The 17,809-nt window shown below is 34.4% G+C and overlaps 2 protein-coding genes across 8 annotated transcripts; one reads left to right on the forward strand and one right to left on the reverse strand.

The window, feature by feature from the left end:
* The first annotated feature begins 376 nt into the window (after positions 1-376).
* LOC136342809 (ABC transporter G family member 23-like) lies at positions 377-12,095 on the forward strand. Its single transcript, XM_066288980.1, has 13 exons — positions 377-587; positions 3,040-3,140; positions 5,917-6,076; positions 6,129-6,391; positions 7,352-7,445; positions 8,344-8,574; positions 8,624-8,733; positions 9,797-10,031; positions 10,088-10,192; positions 10,240-10,496; positions 10,566-10,831; positions 11,589-11,675; positions 11,735-12,095. Exons 1-13 carry the CDS (start codon positions 567-569, stop codon positions 11,944-11,946), a joined length of 2,142 nt encoding a protein of 713 aa, XP_066145077.1. The 5' UTR covers positions 377-566; the 3' UTR covers positions 11,947-12,095.
* LOC136342807 (biorientation of chromosomes in cell division protein 1-like 1) lies at positions 11,976-17,417 on the reverse strand. Of its 7 annotated transcripts, none has more exons than XM_066288976.1 (10): positions 17,035-17,417; positions 16,595-16,809; positions 16,342-16,539; positions 15,026-16,284; positions 14,640-14,805; positions 13,585-14,579; positions 13,288-13,354; positions 13,159-13,227; positions 12,857-12,979; positions 11,976-12,276 (listed from the first exon to the last, which is right to left on the reverse strand). In XM_066288976.1, exons 1-10 carry the CDS (start codon positions 17,286-17,288, stop codon positions 12,167-12,169), a joined length of 3,456 nt encoding a protein of 1,151 aa, XP_066145073.1. In that variant the 5' UTR covers positions 17,289-17,417; the 3' UTR covers positions 11,976-12,166. The 7 variants fall into 7 exon arrangements, with proteins under 7 accessions (XP_066145073.1, XP_066145074.1, XP_066145072.1 ...); XM_066288977.1 differs by having other exon boundaries at positions 15,038-16,296; XM_066288975.1 differs by having other exon boundaries at positions 15,032-16,296.
* Between the last annotated feature and the right edge of the window lie 392 nt (positions 17,418-17,809).

A 17,809-nucleotide genomic window follows, 5' to 3' on the forward strand; every position in this document is an offset into this window, starting at 1 on the left:
GCCAATTGATAATCGCTAATGACCAAACCCCACAAACGAAATGATATTTTCTTTGTTTAAATTCCTGTTCGTTTCTCTTATTTCCGTGAACTGCAAGCTGCAACACAAGATGAAGCGCAATAACTACTCGTATTGTAGATACATTCTACAGCGAAATTTAGATGCTAAAAGATAGTTAGCGGGTAAACCTATAACATACGCGACATTCGATTTACAAAATTATTCAATAAAATGATTCTATGGTGAAAAATTCCAAATAGAAGTCGAAAGTTGCTTCCAGGATCATTTTTAAAAATCAGCTGTTTCAGATTTAATTGTATATATATATATAATTATAATAAATATTTATATGGACTGATGCGCATGCAGTTAAAGCCACCAGATTGAAAACTGCTGCAGTGGTCCGAAGATAAATGGACCTGAAGCGGATGCGAAGTGAATGGGGTACCATCGACTGATGGTAACTATACCATAATAAGAAACATTAGACTCACGGATAGTCGTGTGAAGGAAACAGAATGTAGTGGAGGTTCCAGCACGAAGTTTTGTAGATTAAATGCGTGTTTATGTACCAGAAAGAAAATAAGGTAAATGTTTTATATAAAGTTGTTACATGGGTTTTCTCTTGTTTGTTATAGGATCACGCTACAGCTAGAAATTGAGGTTTCGGTTTTCTCTTAAATAAATTGATATTTTGTTAATATTATTTTATGCTTTTGGTTATTTTATTTTTTAATTTAATCAATAATGTCTGAAAGTAGTGTCACAAGAAGAGAAAAACTTGTTTTGCGAAAAAAACTTTAAACCAGCATGTTTAGTTGTCAAAAATTAATTTTTAAAAAATAATTAAAGTTTCATGGAATATCATAAGGCTCTAACAGCAAACAACTTAATTGAAATATCCTTTGTGCGGTTGTAAAAAGAAAAAAAATTCCTATGTGGTTAACACACGGTGTAGCTAATTACAGGACAATTATCAATTATTTCATTGCATAATAACGCGGAACCCGCCGCTTACTACAAAAATTAAGGCCAGAACATCAAAAAAATGTAAAATAATTGAACTTTGCCACTCCATCGGACACACACTTAGTCAAAAACATTTTAATTATCCATTAAATTGTTGTAATTAAAATTGCCATATGTGCATATATCGATTTTTTTATGTATTTGTGCAAATGACCAAGAGCGACAATCAGGTTTAAGGCAAAATCTCAGTAAATTTGCCATGGGAAAAGTATTAATTCAAGGTCTTGTTGCCTTCCTACTTAAACAGCAGCAAAAACAATTGTTATGTAAAAAAGTTGTTCATTCGTTAAGACATTAAAATAAAAACTCGATACAAATAGTTGGTACCATAATCATTTATTGATTATTTTCGTTTTGCTGTAGGTTTCGGACGAAAGGGTAATAAAGCAGAGAATGCTCCATTATTAACTGACAATTAGTTGTAAAAATTAATGCCCTTGGCGGTTAACTTTTTAAAATAAAAATATTTATGGGGAAGTTGTTGCATGAACGAGAGTGAGAAGGTGAAACGGAGAATACCATTAACGGTTTTGCAACACGTTCCTTTAAAAAAGGGGTGTATATCGTATATTATCTCATTTCTTCTTATGAATATTCTGGTATATGATTAACGTTGGCTGAAAGTGAGATATCTTAAGACATACAGGTATTAAAACACTTTCTTACATAATCCGCTTGCATAAGAAAAGCTCTGTCGACGTACCATCCCTGACTAAGTTTTTATTGGGAGCTTGTAGGTACAGTTACTAAAAGGCTTACATTTTAAAATTATTACCTCACTGCATTAGAACAACTTTCATGACATTAATTACTTAACATAAAATTCCTTTCTATTGTAATTATTATCGTCCATGTCTTAGCTCAAGGACAGTATTGAGATTTTTTTCCCATTTTCATTAGTCACCTAACATGTCATTGATATTCAATTTTGAAAAATAAAATAAATGCACCGAGTTCCAAAAAAGTTGCTCACCTGATTTTTTTGTTAAATTCGAAGATTTACAATATTTATACCGGTTATTCGACTTTAATAACTTTTTCGACGCTTCCTGGCCTAGCCGGTTGGCCATTAATGGAAATGTGAGAAACGGATGTTGTTTCTTTCTTTATGGAATTTAATGGAAACATTTTGATTCATGTTCTTTATTATTTTTTTAAAACAAATCTATGAATGAATGCAGCATTTATGTTAAAACCCTTTAAACGTTGTAGGAAAGTGCCCTTTTTAGTAATTATTTTTTTCTCAATTAATTATTTTACCTTTAAAATTGTGGAAACCGCAGCATTTTTACTGGAACCTTGCATTTAGCAAAGGATCAATTCCTGCTAAGAAAGTACTGAATTCAAATAGACTGTGAAAAAATAATTGCACTCATACTTGACATTTGGTATTATGCAGGAGGAATTACTTTTATCGCAGTGCGTAGAGCTCTTCAAAAGTACAAAAAAACTGGAAGCGGAGGTCGAAAGGTGAGCTCTGGTCGCACCCAAAAAACCACCCGTAGAGACGATCGCTTTTTAAAGCTACAGAGTTTATGTATTCGATTTAGCATTGCAGTGGAACTGTAACAAAACTGTCGACAAGTGGGAGGTACTACAGTTACCTAACAAAATGTTTGTAGGCGACTGAAGGGAATAAATCGTAAAGTAAGAAGGTCTGCAAAAGGATCTAAGTTATCTCCATAGCATCACTCAGCGCGAAAAAACTTCGTTGCAACCTATGGACATGAATCCAAAATTTTCTATGAATTTCCATGTAAAAAGAAACAAAATCCGTTTCTTCCAGTGACATCAATAGCTAACGGACTGGGCTATAAAACGTCGTAAAAAATTATTCAATTAAAAGAAAAATCGAACGAACTATTTTTTTTCGAACTTACTGTATAAAAAGACAAAGTTACTAGTGACCCACGCGGATGTTTCCCTTTATTGGTGATATCTATTACTTAAACCGATTTAATGAAGCTTTTAGTTAACGTTTTTTTTTCCTTAAAAAACCTGTTTTACCAGATGATGAGAAGTGCAGCAGTCTGCGTACAAGACGTGGTCAAGAGCTATGGAGATAATAAAATTTTGGATGGACTGTCAATGACTGTAGATAGGGGAACAATGTAAGTGCCCTTTTTTATAGGTAGCAACTGACCCTTCTGACGCGATATTTTAAAAGCACATACAGGGTGTTCCAAGTTAGACGTGAGAATTTTATTTGCCTACATAACATTTTTGACCAATATAATAATTGCATTTTTTGTTTTGAGGCGCAGAATCAGCCTAGGTTATTGAGAAAAAATGAAAATACTTTTTTTTTATTTCAGAAAAAATATATAAATCTGTGTTAAATAAACTCGAGGTGTTTTCATTGTCTCAAAAACTAAACGACATTTAAAATTAACAAATTTACGGGTTTGTAGACGTGAGAAAATTATAGAATTTTTGTATCAAACATTTTACTAAAAAACATTTCATTTTCTATATATAGGGCGTTTTAGAACTATAAGATCAGACGTCTAGAAATTGTTCAGGGCAACAATAGAAGACAACCGAGTATAAGATCCCGTGTCCGCAAATGTCTCCCTAAGGCGTTGCTGCGCTACCAGCTTGTGATGCTTCAAAGCAGTCATATGCATTAATACGTTTTATCGATTTTTAATACGTGTCATTTTAATTTATTTGTACAAAATAACACTACGATGATTATTTAATATGTGGTCCTTGAATTTGCACCTATTCAAACGACGCACATCAGCTCTTTGGACATGGTTAAAAAATTGATAATTGTTTTGAACGACTTCAAATGGATTAGTAATTCGTGTAACAAGGCCGTTGCTATGTTTCCACTGGCGTTTCACGAACCAGAGGCTTTGTGTGCTCCTACTTTAAAAATATCTCAAGGTGCTAGATCGGGTGACCTGGGGGGTCACGGAACCGAACCACCTCTGCTGGTTTAATGTTGTCCAAACTTACGATCCAATTACTGACGGGGTTGAACAAAAAAGTGTGCAGGCGCGCCATCATGTTGCAGCTCCTATGCTGTCGGAGTTAAAACCAAATGTAATTAAATCGGATAAAACACATCTTTGCGCATATGTAGATGTTTTAACTATCATAATGCCATAGAGTTTTGGTGCGTTTTATTTTTATTTATTTTTACAAAATAACACCACAGAAATTATTAAAAATATTTTCTTTTAACTTAATATTTCGAGACGACATTCGATCGGCAAAGATGATCCAATTCGGCTCTCAAGGTCAATCGATTTATCTTTAGATTCATTTTTGTGGGGACATGTAAAATCTTTGGTTTATGAAACGCCAGTGAAAGTGCAGAAAAACCTGATTGCGTGAATCACTGCGACATTTGATCATCATTCAAAAGAGTGATCAAATTCTTACCCAAATTTACAGAAACGTATGTTGTTTAAGCACGTGAAAATTCAGTTTAAGGATGACATTTTTAAAAATTATCGTAGTGATATTTTGTATAAATAAATTAAAATGAAACGTAGTAAACCTTGATAAAAATGTTTTGCATCTAAATGTGCTAAGGCATCACAAGACCGTAGCGCCTTAGGGTGACATTTGTTGACGCGAGTTTTTATAATGAGATGGTCTATTATTGCACTGACCGATCCCTAGGAGTTTAATTCCACAGTTATGGAATATTCTGTACTTAGAAACTTATATTTGGTCAAATTTCAGGTCTTTTCATAATAACTGGGAAACTAAAAATCATTTGGCAACATTGATTTCATTTCTTGAAAAAGTATTAAATTTGAATCACTTTTGAAATTTTAATCAACCCTGTAACTCTTACTATTTAAAAGATAGCAATGCTGGTTCATCAGATTTGGAACACTCTGTATAGTGCGCGTTTAATATCACGAGTTGAAATTTGGACCTCGTGTAAACTTCTAGTATAATAAAATTACGTTAATAAACCAATTAATTAAAAACGTTTGCGTAAAACCCTAAATCGCATTTATTTTCTTCAAGTTTAATAAGTTCATTCCAGTTTATTTTAAGAAAATATGAAAAAGTCGTAAATGCAAATAATTTTTCGCTAAATTTTATCAAGAAAATATTAAATTTACGAAAAACTAATCGAAAATACGATATTTCTGCACGAATGGCGTTTTTTATTGGAGAATCCTAAACATTAATTTAAATAAAGTTCTAAAATTGTATTATAAAGTGCAACAAATCAAACTTGCATACTTTTTGAAAATTTGTCATTTTTTTTCTGTGGAACAAAAGAAAACAGAGTTTTTTTAAAAACGTTCCTAGATTTTTTCAATCCTGATTTATTCCAAATTCGGAATTCAACGCAACTCGGCTAAGAATGAATTAAGTGTCAATTGAATATTTTCATTATTTTTCTCCCTGCCTTATTATCATATGCCGACGCAAAGTTGAATTACAACTTTACGTCACTGATGTCGCATTCAAATAACTTTTAGAGTCGGTTTGTCACGTTAACATCGGACAATAAACACTTGGCTTACAGGACAACAAAAAAGACAAATATTTTGAACGCCCCCGTAGTTCTTCTATCGAGGAAAAACCAAAAAAACGTCCAATAATTCAATTTAAAAAAATGATTTGATTAAAGATTGCAGTACGTATCTAGCACTATTGAACTAATTAGGAAAAACTTATATAAGAACATACTTATAGAAGAAACACACTTTCATATCCTTTTTAGATCATGAATTTATGCTAAATCGTCTCTGACACATAACACCCTGAAAACGACCAAAAATTATGTTGAATCTATTTTGTTTATCAGCAGGTTTTAATACGTGACCCTGTACATTCGATATGACCTAACCGATATTCAGTTGGAACAGTACTTTGTACCGATTTCCAATCTTCTTTTACCCTCTGTAGCTATGGATTGTTGGGCGCCTCTGGTTGCGGTAAAACAACTCTCCTCAGCTGCATCGTCGGTCGCAAAAACATACATTCTGGCGAAATATGGGTGCTGGGAGGTACCCCTGGCGAAAAGGGCAGTGGGGTACCAGGTCCGAGGGTAGGATACATGCCCCAGGTATAATTTCGCCATTAAAAATTCCATGTCAACCTAATTTATCATTCGTTAGGACATAGCCCTAGTTGGTGAATTTACAGTAAAGGATGCCGTCTATTACTTTGGACGGGTACTGAATATGGATAATAAGCTGATAAGCGAAAGGTTTAATAAACTATCGAAGCTTTTGGAGTTACCACCTGCGGATAGGTTTCTGAAGAACTGCAGTGGAGGACAGCAAAGAAGAGTCTCATTTGCAGCGGCCATGGTGCATATGCCGGAACTTTTGATCTTGGACGAACCGACTGTGGGGGTTGACCCAGTTTTGAGAGACAAGTAAGCGAAAACGTAAATATTTACATTATACAAAGTTTTTGTTGACTCTTTTTATGCATCCATTGGTTGAGTTACAGGGTACCATCGATTTTGTACTTTTTGTAAATCTTAGATGCCATTCCGTATATTTAATTCACAACTGACTTACAGTTTCTTTTCAAGTGATTTCAGTAATTGACAGCATTAAAAAGGGTATTATTAACAAAATAGTCTTATGCAGGGGGTCTAAAAATCAGTGACTGAACATTTATCTAGGCGTGATACCGTGATCGATAAGGCGGTTTTTGGCAGGATGAGGTCCTGCCATTGCACCAAAGCCTCATCCCTGCGAATATTGCTAATTTGGGTAACTAAGGCTCGTAATATCTAACTGGAGATTTCAGTTTCCTAAACTCTGAAATTTTCGCAATGGGGAATGAAAATTAAATAAATAATTATGAACGTTGAATAATTATGTAATTATGAATAATTTAAGCCGCAGCGCTGTTCATAGACATTTTTCGAAATGGCAACTGAATTGATTAATTCCGCCATGTTATAAAGAAGATCAGAGAAGAGCATTGGATAATTTTATTTCTATACAAACGATCTTCCTGGCAAAGTTGCCAGGAGTTTAAGAAACCGGGCCTTAGGGCCGGAAGATGAAAGCCTTGCCAGCTTTACTAGCGACATAATATCCATCGAAGCGCTGAAAAAAATAGAGATAAGTTTTGGTCAGTTTAGAGATTTTCCATAGAAACTGCCGTCCAGGTAAAGTTGCCAGTTGATTTATTTAGGGCTGATAGGTCCAAGTCTTGGCAACTTTACCAGGAGGACAGTATCGTAGATATTGAAATAAAGCCACAATACTGATAATTTCCATCGAAACAGTGGAAATGATCTTATAGTGCATTAATCTACTGCCCTTTAGGCCATAGCACATCTTTCCTGGGAGATACCTTGTTATTATGGATATTTCAGGATATGGAATTTCTTAGTAGAGATGGTCCGATCTGAGAAAATAGCTGTGATAATAACTACGCATTATATCGAAGAATGCAAGCAAGCTGATAAGGTACGTTAAGGAAAATAACAAATTGAGTAATTTCTCTTTTTAAACCTCTATGAAAAATACTTGTTGAGATTTGTTTCCTACGTCATTGTTTGACCACTTAAGTGCAAAAAACGCGCGCACCTTAAAAGTTAAAAGACCGGAACGTTGCGGTTGGTTTTGGGGGTTGTGGTCAATCAAGCACGTTTTATTTTAAGGTGTAAATATACAGCTTTGTATAAAAAAAGTGGTATGCTTATTTCAGTTTAGGAAGAAGTGGGCAGCATGGTAAAGAACAGTTGAAAAAAAGGTAGCAATTGAGTATTATTTTGCTTTTTTACATAAAATTGATAAATTTTCGGTTTAAGCAGGGCGCAGAAAATGTGTTGCTTTTTCCCTTTTTATGCAGCCTTCGTAAACACCTCAGACTCTTTCCTGAACCCCGAAATACGGTAAATTGTAACGGCATAAAGCATTTCTCTTTAACACTTTTCCGGCCTCTGTTATTGTTTTCGCCCTACTCACAAAAAGAACCAATAAAAACGTTGTGCACCATTCGCTATTTTCACAAATATATCTAAAACACTTAAAGATGCAAAAAAATCCACAGATAAAAAAGTCAATAAATTGAACCTTGAGCTCGAATTACTCCTGAAATATTTTCGCACGACATTTACCGTGAACACCTTGTATAACGCGAACGCACAGACAAAACGATGATCGATGTGACGTGTTTTAAATTAAATATAAAGGGAGTAACAATATATTTTTAAGCACAAAAAACACCACCCTGTATATGGATTTTGGTATAATTTGATTATTTATTTAAATGCACACAGGTAGATTATAGATATACACGTATAACTCTCGACTCAACTAGTTAAAGAAACAACCAGCCTAAGTTTGAATATATATATCCTAGATCGGTTTAATGCGAGGAGGAAAGCTACTAGCAGAAGAATCCCCTGCAAGACTCCTCGAAGCATTTCACACCGACACTTTAGAAGAAGCATTTTTGATCTTGAGCAGAAATCAAGATGAAGGCAGAATTAACGATGCAATTGAGACTGTTAATAGACCCTCTGAGAATGGGGTTTTGGGATCCTCAGATGCTTCAGTGGCAACATTTGACATTGCTTACAGTTCTAAGGAGGTAAAATTATGTCATGTCTTATTGAATTTCGCGAATTGGTGTATTTCAGGAGCTTGCTAAGAAAAAAACCAAAATTAAAAAAGATAAAACTAGTCTGGAGTCCCATAGGATTAAGGCACTTCTGGACAAAAATTGGAAACAGTTTTATAGAAATATCATGTAAGAAATACAGGATGCTTGGGTTTTTTGTAGCAATATTTTAGCCACGCAAACTACGCTTAACTTAATATTAATTTCCTAGATGAACTAAATTCGAGAATTGCTGTGTTAAGGAAATACAGGGTATTGACGTTTTATATTTTTTCAATGTATCTTTTATAGCTTCCAGACTTTTGAAATATTTAGCTTAAATTTTGAGCATAAGGTACTCTACAGGATTTACATGACTAGATAATGCTAGTTGATCGTGAATATCTACGGGATGATATTTTTTGGAATTATGACCCATTTTGCTACCCAAAAATTTTTTGTGAGGCACCCCAAAGTATTTAATTTTAGTGTTTATCACCGTTTTGCAATTATTTGTAAAATAGTGGAGTAATGCATGCTACTTTTTCATGGAGTAAGTTTGGTTGATATCTGATATTTTCTGACGCACTACTACGGTGTAAACTGGAATAAGAATTTATTAATTGACGATCTAAGAATGGAGCGTATTTTAAACAGAAGAGAAATAAAAATAATGATAGACACGATGATAACAGCAACTTCAAATACACAATAATTTGAACAGCGCTAATTTATTTGATAAGAAAATAATTTATATCAACATTAGATAATCATTATTACAGAAATTGTTAGAAATCATCGCCACTACATTCTACACATAAAAATCTAGATATGTTAGATATGGTCATCGATGAGCCTAAACAATTGGTCCTCTACGACCTACCCATCTTCGCAGATTGCATTTAGCCAGTTCCTCAACACCAGAGGATAATGTAAGGGACACCCGTTTAATTATGGTATTAACTTATGCTCAAAATTTGTGCTAAATATCTCAAAAACTTTGGTAGCTATACAATATAAATTGAAAGAAGTTTAAAATTTCAACACCCTGTACTTCGTTAACAAAAAATGTTTCGAATGTATTATAGTTAATGTGGCAAGTTAATATTATTTTCATGCATAAAATGGTTGGTTAAAATCCTGCTATAAAAAACTCGGACACCCGGTATATCGTTAATTAAGTAGTGTTTCCTTAAATATCTATAATTTTCAGGGGTTTAGTTTTTTTGATGTCGTTCCCAATATTACAAACTTTGTGCTTTTTATATGGCGTCGGAGGTGACGTCAAAGGGTTGAAATTGGGAATTGTTAGTGACGAAACGAATGCCGTACGATGTGCCAATTTCGACTTCAACGCGACGACCGAAATTTATAATTTCGGCGATTGCCATTTTTACAATACAAGTTGCCGATTTCTGGAATATTTAGAGCACCCCATGATTCATAAGGTTTTTTTTATCACCATGTACGAATCTTATCAAATTCATTGCTTGCTTAACTTTAGGTTCTATACCCGACAGTCGACGAAGCTACTAAAGCAGTAACACATGGAAATCTGATAGGTTTCCTACATATACCTAAAAATTTCACGGCTTCTTATGAGACAAGAGTAACGAGGTTATAGAAAGTTGATAGTCGACTGAACTTAATTTTCAGATTCAAGATGGAAATAATGCAGACACCTGGACAATCAACTACGGTGAAATAAAGGCCTATTTAGATATGTCCAATCGACAAACAGGAGCCACGTTGCAGTTTAAACTCTACGAGCTTTTCTATAATTTCCAAAAAAGTTTATTTATCGACTGCGGTTGGTTGGAAAATCTCGGCAGTTTACCGATTAAAAAAGATTATTTGTTTGGCAATGAAGATGAAGCATACACTATTTTCATGATCCCTGGTACAATTATCACGTAAGTCTTTTATTTGTTAAACTCAATCCAACAACCATTGACCAAAGTTGATTGTTTAATAATTTCCAGCATGCTATTCTTCATGGGGGCCATGATGACCTCCCAGATTATCATAACAGATCGCAAAGATGGAATATGGGACCGATCTGTGGTGGCCGGAATAACGTCCCTGGAAATTACTCTCACTCATTTTATTTTACAAGCTTGCATAATGGTAGTGCAAGCTAGCGAGGTGCTGATTTTGATCTTTGCGATCTACAAATACCCTATAGAGGGGAGTCCTTGGTTGATCTTCTTTATTGCGTACCTCGCCGGAATTTGCGGAATGGTTTATGGTGAGGACACCGAAATAGAAATGAACTGCACACGGAAAATACTGACGAGGCAAAAGATTTTTAACTTTTGACTAGAACATTTACTCGATAGAATACAGGATAACTCAATCCGTAGGCTTTTTCATGGTATTTAAACTCTCCGCTGGAAGGGGGGCATGATTGAACTTTTATAGATTTTTTTGTGGTCACCCGTTGAAGACCGTAAAATGATTCTTCAGGTTACGAAGGGCACATGAACCTTCCGTTATTCGCAAAAACACTCTCAGACAATCGGGCTTAAAAACTTCCAATAGTTCGTTGCTGAGGAATTCGTAGGAAATTATGATTTCTGTGCACGTATTCGTCACTATGTGTACCTCAACAGTTCTTAATAATTCTGGCGTATCATACTTGAAAGCTAGATCAGGTTAAGCTTTGCATGTGTAGCTTGAACCTACTCATGGGTCCTTATGTGCGTATATGACACGCAAGGCATAAGAGCGTGTTTTGGCTTGGTAGTAGCAGTTAGGTCTATTTATCCTGCATTTATTCTAGAAAGTCGACTGGAAGCGACTGAATTACGCTATTTCCACTCCTAATAACGTAATGAATTCTTTATTCTGACCTTTTTCTTTCTACTCTGTATATATTAAGAGTTTCAGCCAACAAATGATTAATCACTTACAATGGTTATTGAAAAAATCTATTAAATTTTGCCGCATGGGTCTTTTCGGTGGGCAGCTAGGTTCATTGAAGCTAAATTGTCGATACTTTTCAGGTTTTTGGGTTTCCGTTATATGCGAAGACCACTCTGCAGCTAACATCTCTGTGTCAGGCGGTTTTCTGCCTATGATGGTGCTTTGCGGTGAGCTCAGCCTCAGAAGCATCCATTTTCAGCATAAATTGATTTTATGACATGTTTAGGGTTGGTATGGCCAACTGAAGCAATGCCCATTACCCTCCGAATATTCGCCAAATGCCTCCCCTTCACTTTGGCAATAGAGTCGCTAAGAAATGTATTGAAAAAAGGCTGGCCGCTAGGCGACTTTTACGTAATGCATGGAATTGGAGTCTTGCTGGGATGGATCTTACTTTTAGGGATGATTAGTGTATGGTTAATAAAATTAAAGCGTTAGTTGATGGGGCAGTAATTATTGGTGACTCATTAAAAACAAATGTTTTGTATTTCCTCAGTTAAGTACTTAAGAAAATACATAAAAATTAACACTTAATGCAAAAATAGGGAATATCATATATATATATTTAACGCAAGCTTCTAAAAGCGCATTGGTTTTTATTACATACTCAACCTTATCCCTATAAATATTAAAATCCCGCTCATCTTATTAAGCTTCACTACGATTTACCAACATCACCAAACCTGTCACTTCTCCTGCGCGAGGTGCAGCTTAATACTGGTCTAGGTTTGTACAAATCTTCACTAGAATATCTCTTATTCGCGGAATCTAAAGGAAGATGAAATCTCTTTAGAAGTATTTAATCAAAAAAAGTACACTAAATCAAATAAATCACAAAATCGCTGAATAATAAGTTGTGATATGCGATTCGAATAGCTAAAATGTGAAGTTCGGATGGATATGTCCGAGTCCAGTTGGGTTGATTCGCTAACAACACTGACTGAAGTAATTGTATTTTTTTTCAACATTATTTCAATCATTTTTATTAATTTAAGCCATATGCCTCAGCATTGTTATTTCTAATTCTACCTATAAGGAATTTCCTATTAGTATAGCTTTAAAACCTAGAACAAAGTGCTAAGGGTAAGTTCCAGAGTGGTATTTTCCGTTTTCTTAAGGACTCGTATTGTTTTTTCTTACAATATTTGATATTTTAAACCCATAAGAGAAATTACAAGGAAAACTGAAAATTATTACATTTTCAGGTTATTTTTTGAAGATTTCACTACCAGGAAGTATAAAAACTGGCCACCTCGTATTTGTTATTTGTGTTTTCGTCACAATATGTTGAATGTACCAGTAAAGTTAGAAAACTCAAATAGATTGGATATGGAATTAACTTTTTTACCTCTTTTTGGTTTAACCATCACAGGTTTCTCCTTTTTATGATCCCCAGATTTCACGCTTTCTGCAGGGCTTAAAGGTAGAAGAAAGTCTTGATGGGAAGACACATCTACAATCAAAGTTAAACCTGTACAAAAGGTACAAGAAGCTATGTTAGTATCGAAGGAAGAAGCATTTCCTAAAGGCGAAAATCGATATTAGTTTACGAGGTACTTTTGTTGGTACCGAGTTCCATCCTATGTATATTAAATTGTATGTTTGTAAAATATCATGCGCTTTATAACTGCTAAGTGCATGGATACTTACTAGTATTGCATACGTTGCTTTTATTAGTTTGATTCGCATTGGCATCGCTCAACAATTTCTGTTTGATGGCTATTAGGGGACACAAAAGTAAATTATCAAAATTAAAATAATGTTATGGGAAGAACTTACGTGGTTTATATTCACAGCTTATTCGGTTGTTATTTTCGGAACTCTCCGCTTTTTTCTTCGTGCCCTGCTACATAAAAAAAAATCATCAAATTATAGGGCTTAAGAAGAGTTTGCATTTTAAAGGAAAATTGCGTATGTTATAGCACGAATGTAAGAAAAAGTACCCTAACAACCTTCAAAATTTAGAATTAAACAAGTTTTTCTAAAATTTTCTCAATTTGTATTTGTAACACATAAGAAGAAAAGGATAAAAGAATAAAAAAAAGAACCGACAATTAGATAAGCTTTCAGACTTGCCTTCTTTAGCTTCGGAACATTATTTTGGATTTTTAGAGACTCGTCCTCGATTGAAGCCTCCAAACCCACAATCTCCCTATTGAGAATTTTCAAATGAGCAGTGGACATCAACGTTGACGTTTTATCGAAGAAACGACATGGAACTTCATCAGTTTCCCAATTTGGAATTTCCCTTTCTTGATTATTAACAACTTTATCAGCAACAACTTGGCCGTTATGTTTAACTTTAGTCTCATCTGATACACTTTTGTTTAAAGTGTTTGCCAGCATATCCTTTTCAATAGCTTTATCGAAACTAATCTTTCGTTCTTGTTTGCGTTGGTTTAGTTCTTTAAAAGTACATGACTCTCCCTGTATTTTGCAAATTTTTATGATCAGCTTTTCCCCGTTCTTGTGTTTTGTACCTGGTAAGACACACTTGATATTTAATTCATTCTCAGGTAAAACGTGATACTTTTCAACAGTAGTGACCTCAACTTCCTGAGAACGCAGTTGTGTAAGTTGTGCAATTTTATTGTTAACACCTTGTAACAAGATGTCAATTTCTGCTTGCAATTTTTCCACTATGGTGTAATTTCTATCTGCAATGGCGAAGCCTTTAAATTTGGTTTGATCTGATTCTTCAGTTCTTTTTGGTGATACGTTTTCTTCTAAATCTACATTCTCCAAACTTTGAGGCAGTATTTTTTCCACATCATTGTAATTCTCTTCGGCCAATTTCCGTTTTTTCACTGGGTTGCTTTTGATAGACGGATACTCATAACTTTCATCCTCTTCTCCATACATGTGCTCGTCTATATTGGACATTTCTTGAGCCAGTCGGGCTTCTAAAGCCTGAAAGCTTTCCATGCTCAAAACTTGACTTCTTAAGGTAGGAATATCTTCAACTGCATCTACTTGATGAATATTTCTCTTTAATGTTGCCTCGAGCACTGAACTTTCAGAAGAATACAAGTTATTTAGTTGATCTTCAGAGTTTTCACCCGAAGGAGTTGCTATATGTTAATAAAAATAAAGAGCTGATTTAGAATAATTTAGATGGTAACGCGACTTACACGGTGATGATTGATTGAAATCGGCTTGATTAAGAGGAACATGGCTTAAAGACAGTTGGTTCTGTCTTTCTAATTTGGCCAACTGCTTGCGAATTTTCATGATACGCATCGCTTCTTGAATATTGCTGGCAAACTTCGGTTTTATATATTTAATAGGTGATCCCAGCTGTAAAATAAGTATATGTTGAAACAATTCTATATATAACACACGACAATTGATGCCTCAGACGTTAAGAAGTGCTCTGAATTTATCAGATGTTTAAACCTGCCAGAATTGAAATGCCTATAATAGTAAATAAATAACCATCATGAAAAGAGGCTTAGGCACTCTGCAGTATACAAAAAACTTTAATGATGATACATGTAAAATAAAACGACTTATTCACCCTTACACATACATCAGCATTATCAACATGTTCACCATGTTTGCTTTTCTCCACGTTATCAGTATTGCTGCCTGAATCCCCACTTTCGCTGCTGAAACATTCAGACGACTTACTACCCTCACTTTTACTTGGATTGCTAGAGAACGATTCCATAAACCTACTACTCTTGCTCATTTTACTGGATCCGTCGTTTGAATCACGGTCTGTTGAACGTCTTTCAGATATCTTTTTTTTAAAGCTATAGTGATCGTCGATGGCAACTTTATCTTTCTCTCTCTTAGCAGACGATGACCGATCTTTGTCAGTATTCGAATGCTTGTCCGTTCGAGATTTTGAGTCTCCTGGTGCCTTCTTATCGCCACTTCTTTCTTTGTCTCTAGAACTGCTAGAGTTTGATTTAATTTTCTCTTTGGAGATATTAAAAGAATCCTTATGAGATGACGGTCTATCTTTATCTCTACTTGACGAGCTTTTATCTTTAGATGATTTTTCATCTTTATCTTTTCTATCCTCTTTTCGTCTTGATTTGTCCCTCGCTGCGTCATCTTTTCTTGAGGAACGTGAAGACTTCTCTTTAGATTTTTGAGAGCTGCTCTTATCTTTATCATTAGTTCGGTCTTTGTCCCATTTGCTTTTTTCTTTTTGCTTCTCACTTTCAGATTTACTCCTATCTTTTCCTGAACTTCTCTCTTTATCACTCCTATCTTTAACTTTTTCCAATTTCTCTTTAGTTTCTTTGGTAGACTTATCATCTTTGTTCTTATCACGGTCTCTGCTCTCTTTTTTAGAAGATTTGTCCTTATCTTGAGTCAATTCTTTTCCATTCGATTGATCCCTTTTGTCTTTGTCTTTTGATGAAGAACTATATTTTGTCTTATCTCTACTCTCCTTCGATTTACTATCAGATTTGCTGCGTTCTCCCTTATCCTTATCATCTCTCTTAGATTTATCACTTCTTGAAGATTTGTGTTTATCATGAGACTTCTTGGAATCACACTTCTTAGACAGGGCAGAACTATCTGTTGCAAAGTTGCTTTCAACTGGGACTTTTTCTTCTGCAGTTTCAGTTTTTTCTTCTGCAATTTCTAATTTATCACTACATTCTGATGCCATTGTATTTTCACAAACATCCATTTTAGGATCCTCTTCAGGTGTTGCAGCGAATTGTTTGATGTTGCTCTGAGATGTGCCTTGAGATGTTTCCACTGATTCTGACAGGTCTATTTCATTGTTTTTAGTAGAATTAAGGATGGCTGCAGCTAAAATTAAGTCTGAAATAATAAAAATATTTAAGATTTACATTAATAAAATATTACCTGAAATATTTGACACATTTGATTCAACAGAATTCTCTTCTTCAACTAGAAACTTTTCATTATCATGTAAAGGTTCAAATGCAGGACTTTCATCATCAGGTTTTAATTCTGAATTATTAAATGAATTGTCATTTTCTTTATGTGCAGCTGCCACTACATTCTCCTCTTTTTTCTCAATTGAAGAATTTATTGAATTACCTGGAACCATCATAGAACTAAAGTTTGATCTACTAATGGCTGGATCTATATATACCAAGTACAGATTCTGGTGAAACAGCCTCTAAGTCAATGGGCAACAAATCTTCAGTTTTAGGCTTAGATTCCTCAACGGATTCCTTTGCCTCTGGTTTTTGTATTCCCAAGAACCGATAGACCACATCTTCCACTTTTGGGAGGAAGACAGAGGTTATTTTGGGGTTTACTGCTTGGTCGACTATACGTTCAACGCCAACCTCTAAGAATCCTGACCTGAAGATGCTGGTAATGTAACATTTGTTTGGCGAAGATCAAAAGATCAGAACTTGGACCCCTTTGTCTATCAACTAATCAAATTATTTGGAATTTGTTCTTTAATTCATTATTTTATTATTTTATTGTTTACACATCTTCTTCATGCAGTGTCATAGATCATGTATGATGAAGAGAAAGTGTGAGTACAAAAGAGTCTGAGGGTAAAACTCAAATTTAACTCACTCAGTGATGTTTTTTCGCAATTGTTCCCTAAGTTGGTTCTTATTGGTATCTGAAGCAAACTTTAGCTGATTCAAAAAATTCATAACGCTGCCTTCAACCCATTGACTCAAATTTTGATACGCGGGTTTTGTGTCTACATCGGAGATGCATTCTTTTCGAAACTGATCAAAAATACCTTGAGACTTCAGCTCATAGACAATTTGGTCGATGAGTCTCGGGTCTCCGGGTAAGAAACTGGAAGGGAATATATCCATTATGGGGAAGCACTTCTTCGTTAATTGTTAAAGAGACTAGTTAAAAAACGAATATTTACTAAATGGAAAATAAAATACAATTTTAAACAATTTTTCCAAGATATAAACAAAAACATGAACACAATTGCGTCTTTCGTGTGTCACTAATGACAGCGATGTGTTTTGCGTACACAAGAAGGTGAGTATAATTTTCAGGATACTACTCAAGAACTTCATAATAGTCTCACTATTGCTTTTTTTTCCATTTTTAAGATTTATTGAGTCTTTAATCCTCCAAATAAAACTTACATCGAACTGTTCTTTAAATATATGCTCGTTAGAAACAATATTATTAAAAATATTGAGCAAATGAGAGAGATATTTATTTGATGCTCCTGTTTAATATTTTATAAAATCAAATAAGTAAAATAGTAGTAAAATCAAAAATTCAATAAAAGGACGACAATATTTATATATATAAATAAATCCAATTAAATACACATATAATTTTTTTTACGATTTATTTAACTTACTTTAATTGT

This window comes from Euwallacea fornicatus, chromosome 13, assembly GCF_040115645.1.
Source record: "Euwallacea fornicatus isolate EFF26 chromosome 13, ASM4011564v1, whole genome shotgun sequence".
NCBI classification, from domain to species: Eukaryota; Metazoa; Arthropoda; class Insecta; order Coleoptera; family Curculionidae; genus Euwallacea; species Euwallacea fornicatus.

Bases quoted from the DNA above. Each gene is read 5' to 3' on its own strand.
- LOC136342809 (XM_066288980.1), top strand. From the start codon at position 567: ATGTACCAGAAAGAAAATAAG. The intron at 10,497-10,565 runs GTAAGTCTTTTA...AATAATTTCCAG, and splicing joins ATCCCTGGTACAATTATCAC to CATGCTATTCTTCATGGGGG. The intron at 10,832-11,588 runs GTGAGGACACCG...GATACTTTTCAG, and splicing joins AATTTGCGGAATGGTTTATG to GTTTTTGGGTTTCCGTTATA.
- LOC136342807 (XM_066288973.1), bottom strand. From the start codon at position 17,288: ATGGATATATTCCCTTCCAGTTTCTTACCCGGAGACCCGAGACTCATC. The intron at 16,540-16,594 runs GTATATATAGAT...TGATGGTTCCAG, and splicing joins TTCACCAGAATCTGTACTTG to GTAATTCAATAAATTCTTCA. The intron at 14,806-15,025 runs GTGAATAAGTCG...CTTATTTTACAG, and splicing joins ATGCTGATGTATGTGTAAGG to CTGGGATCACCTATTAAATA.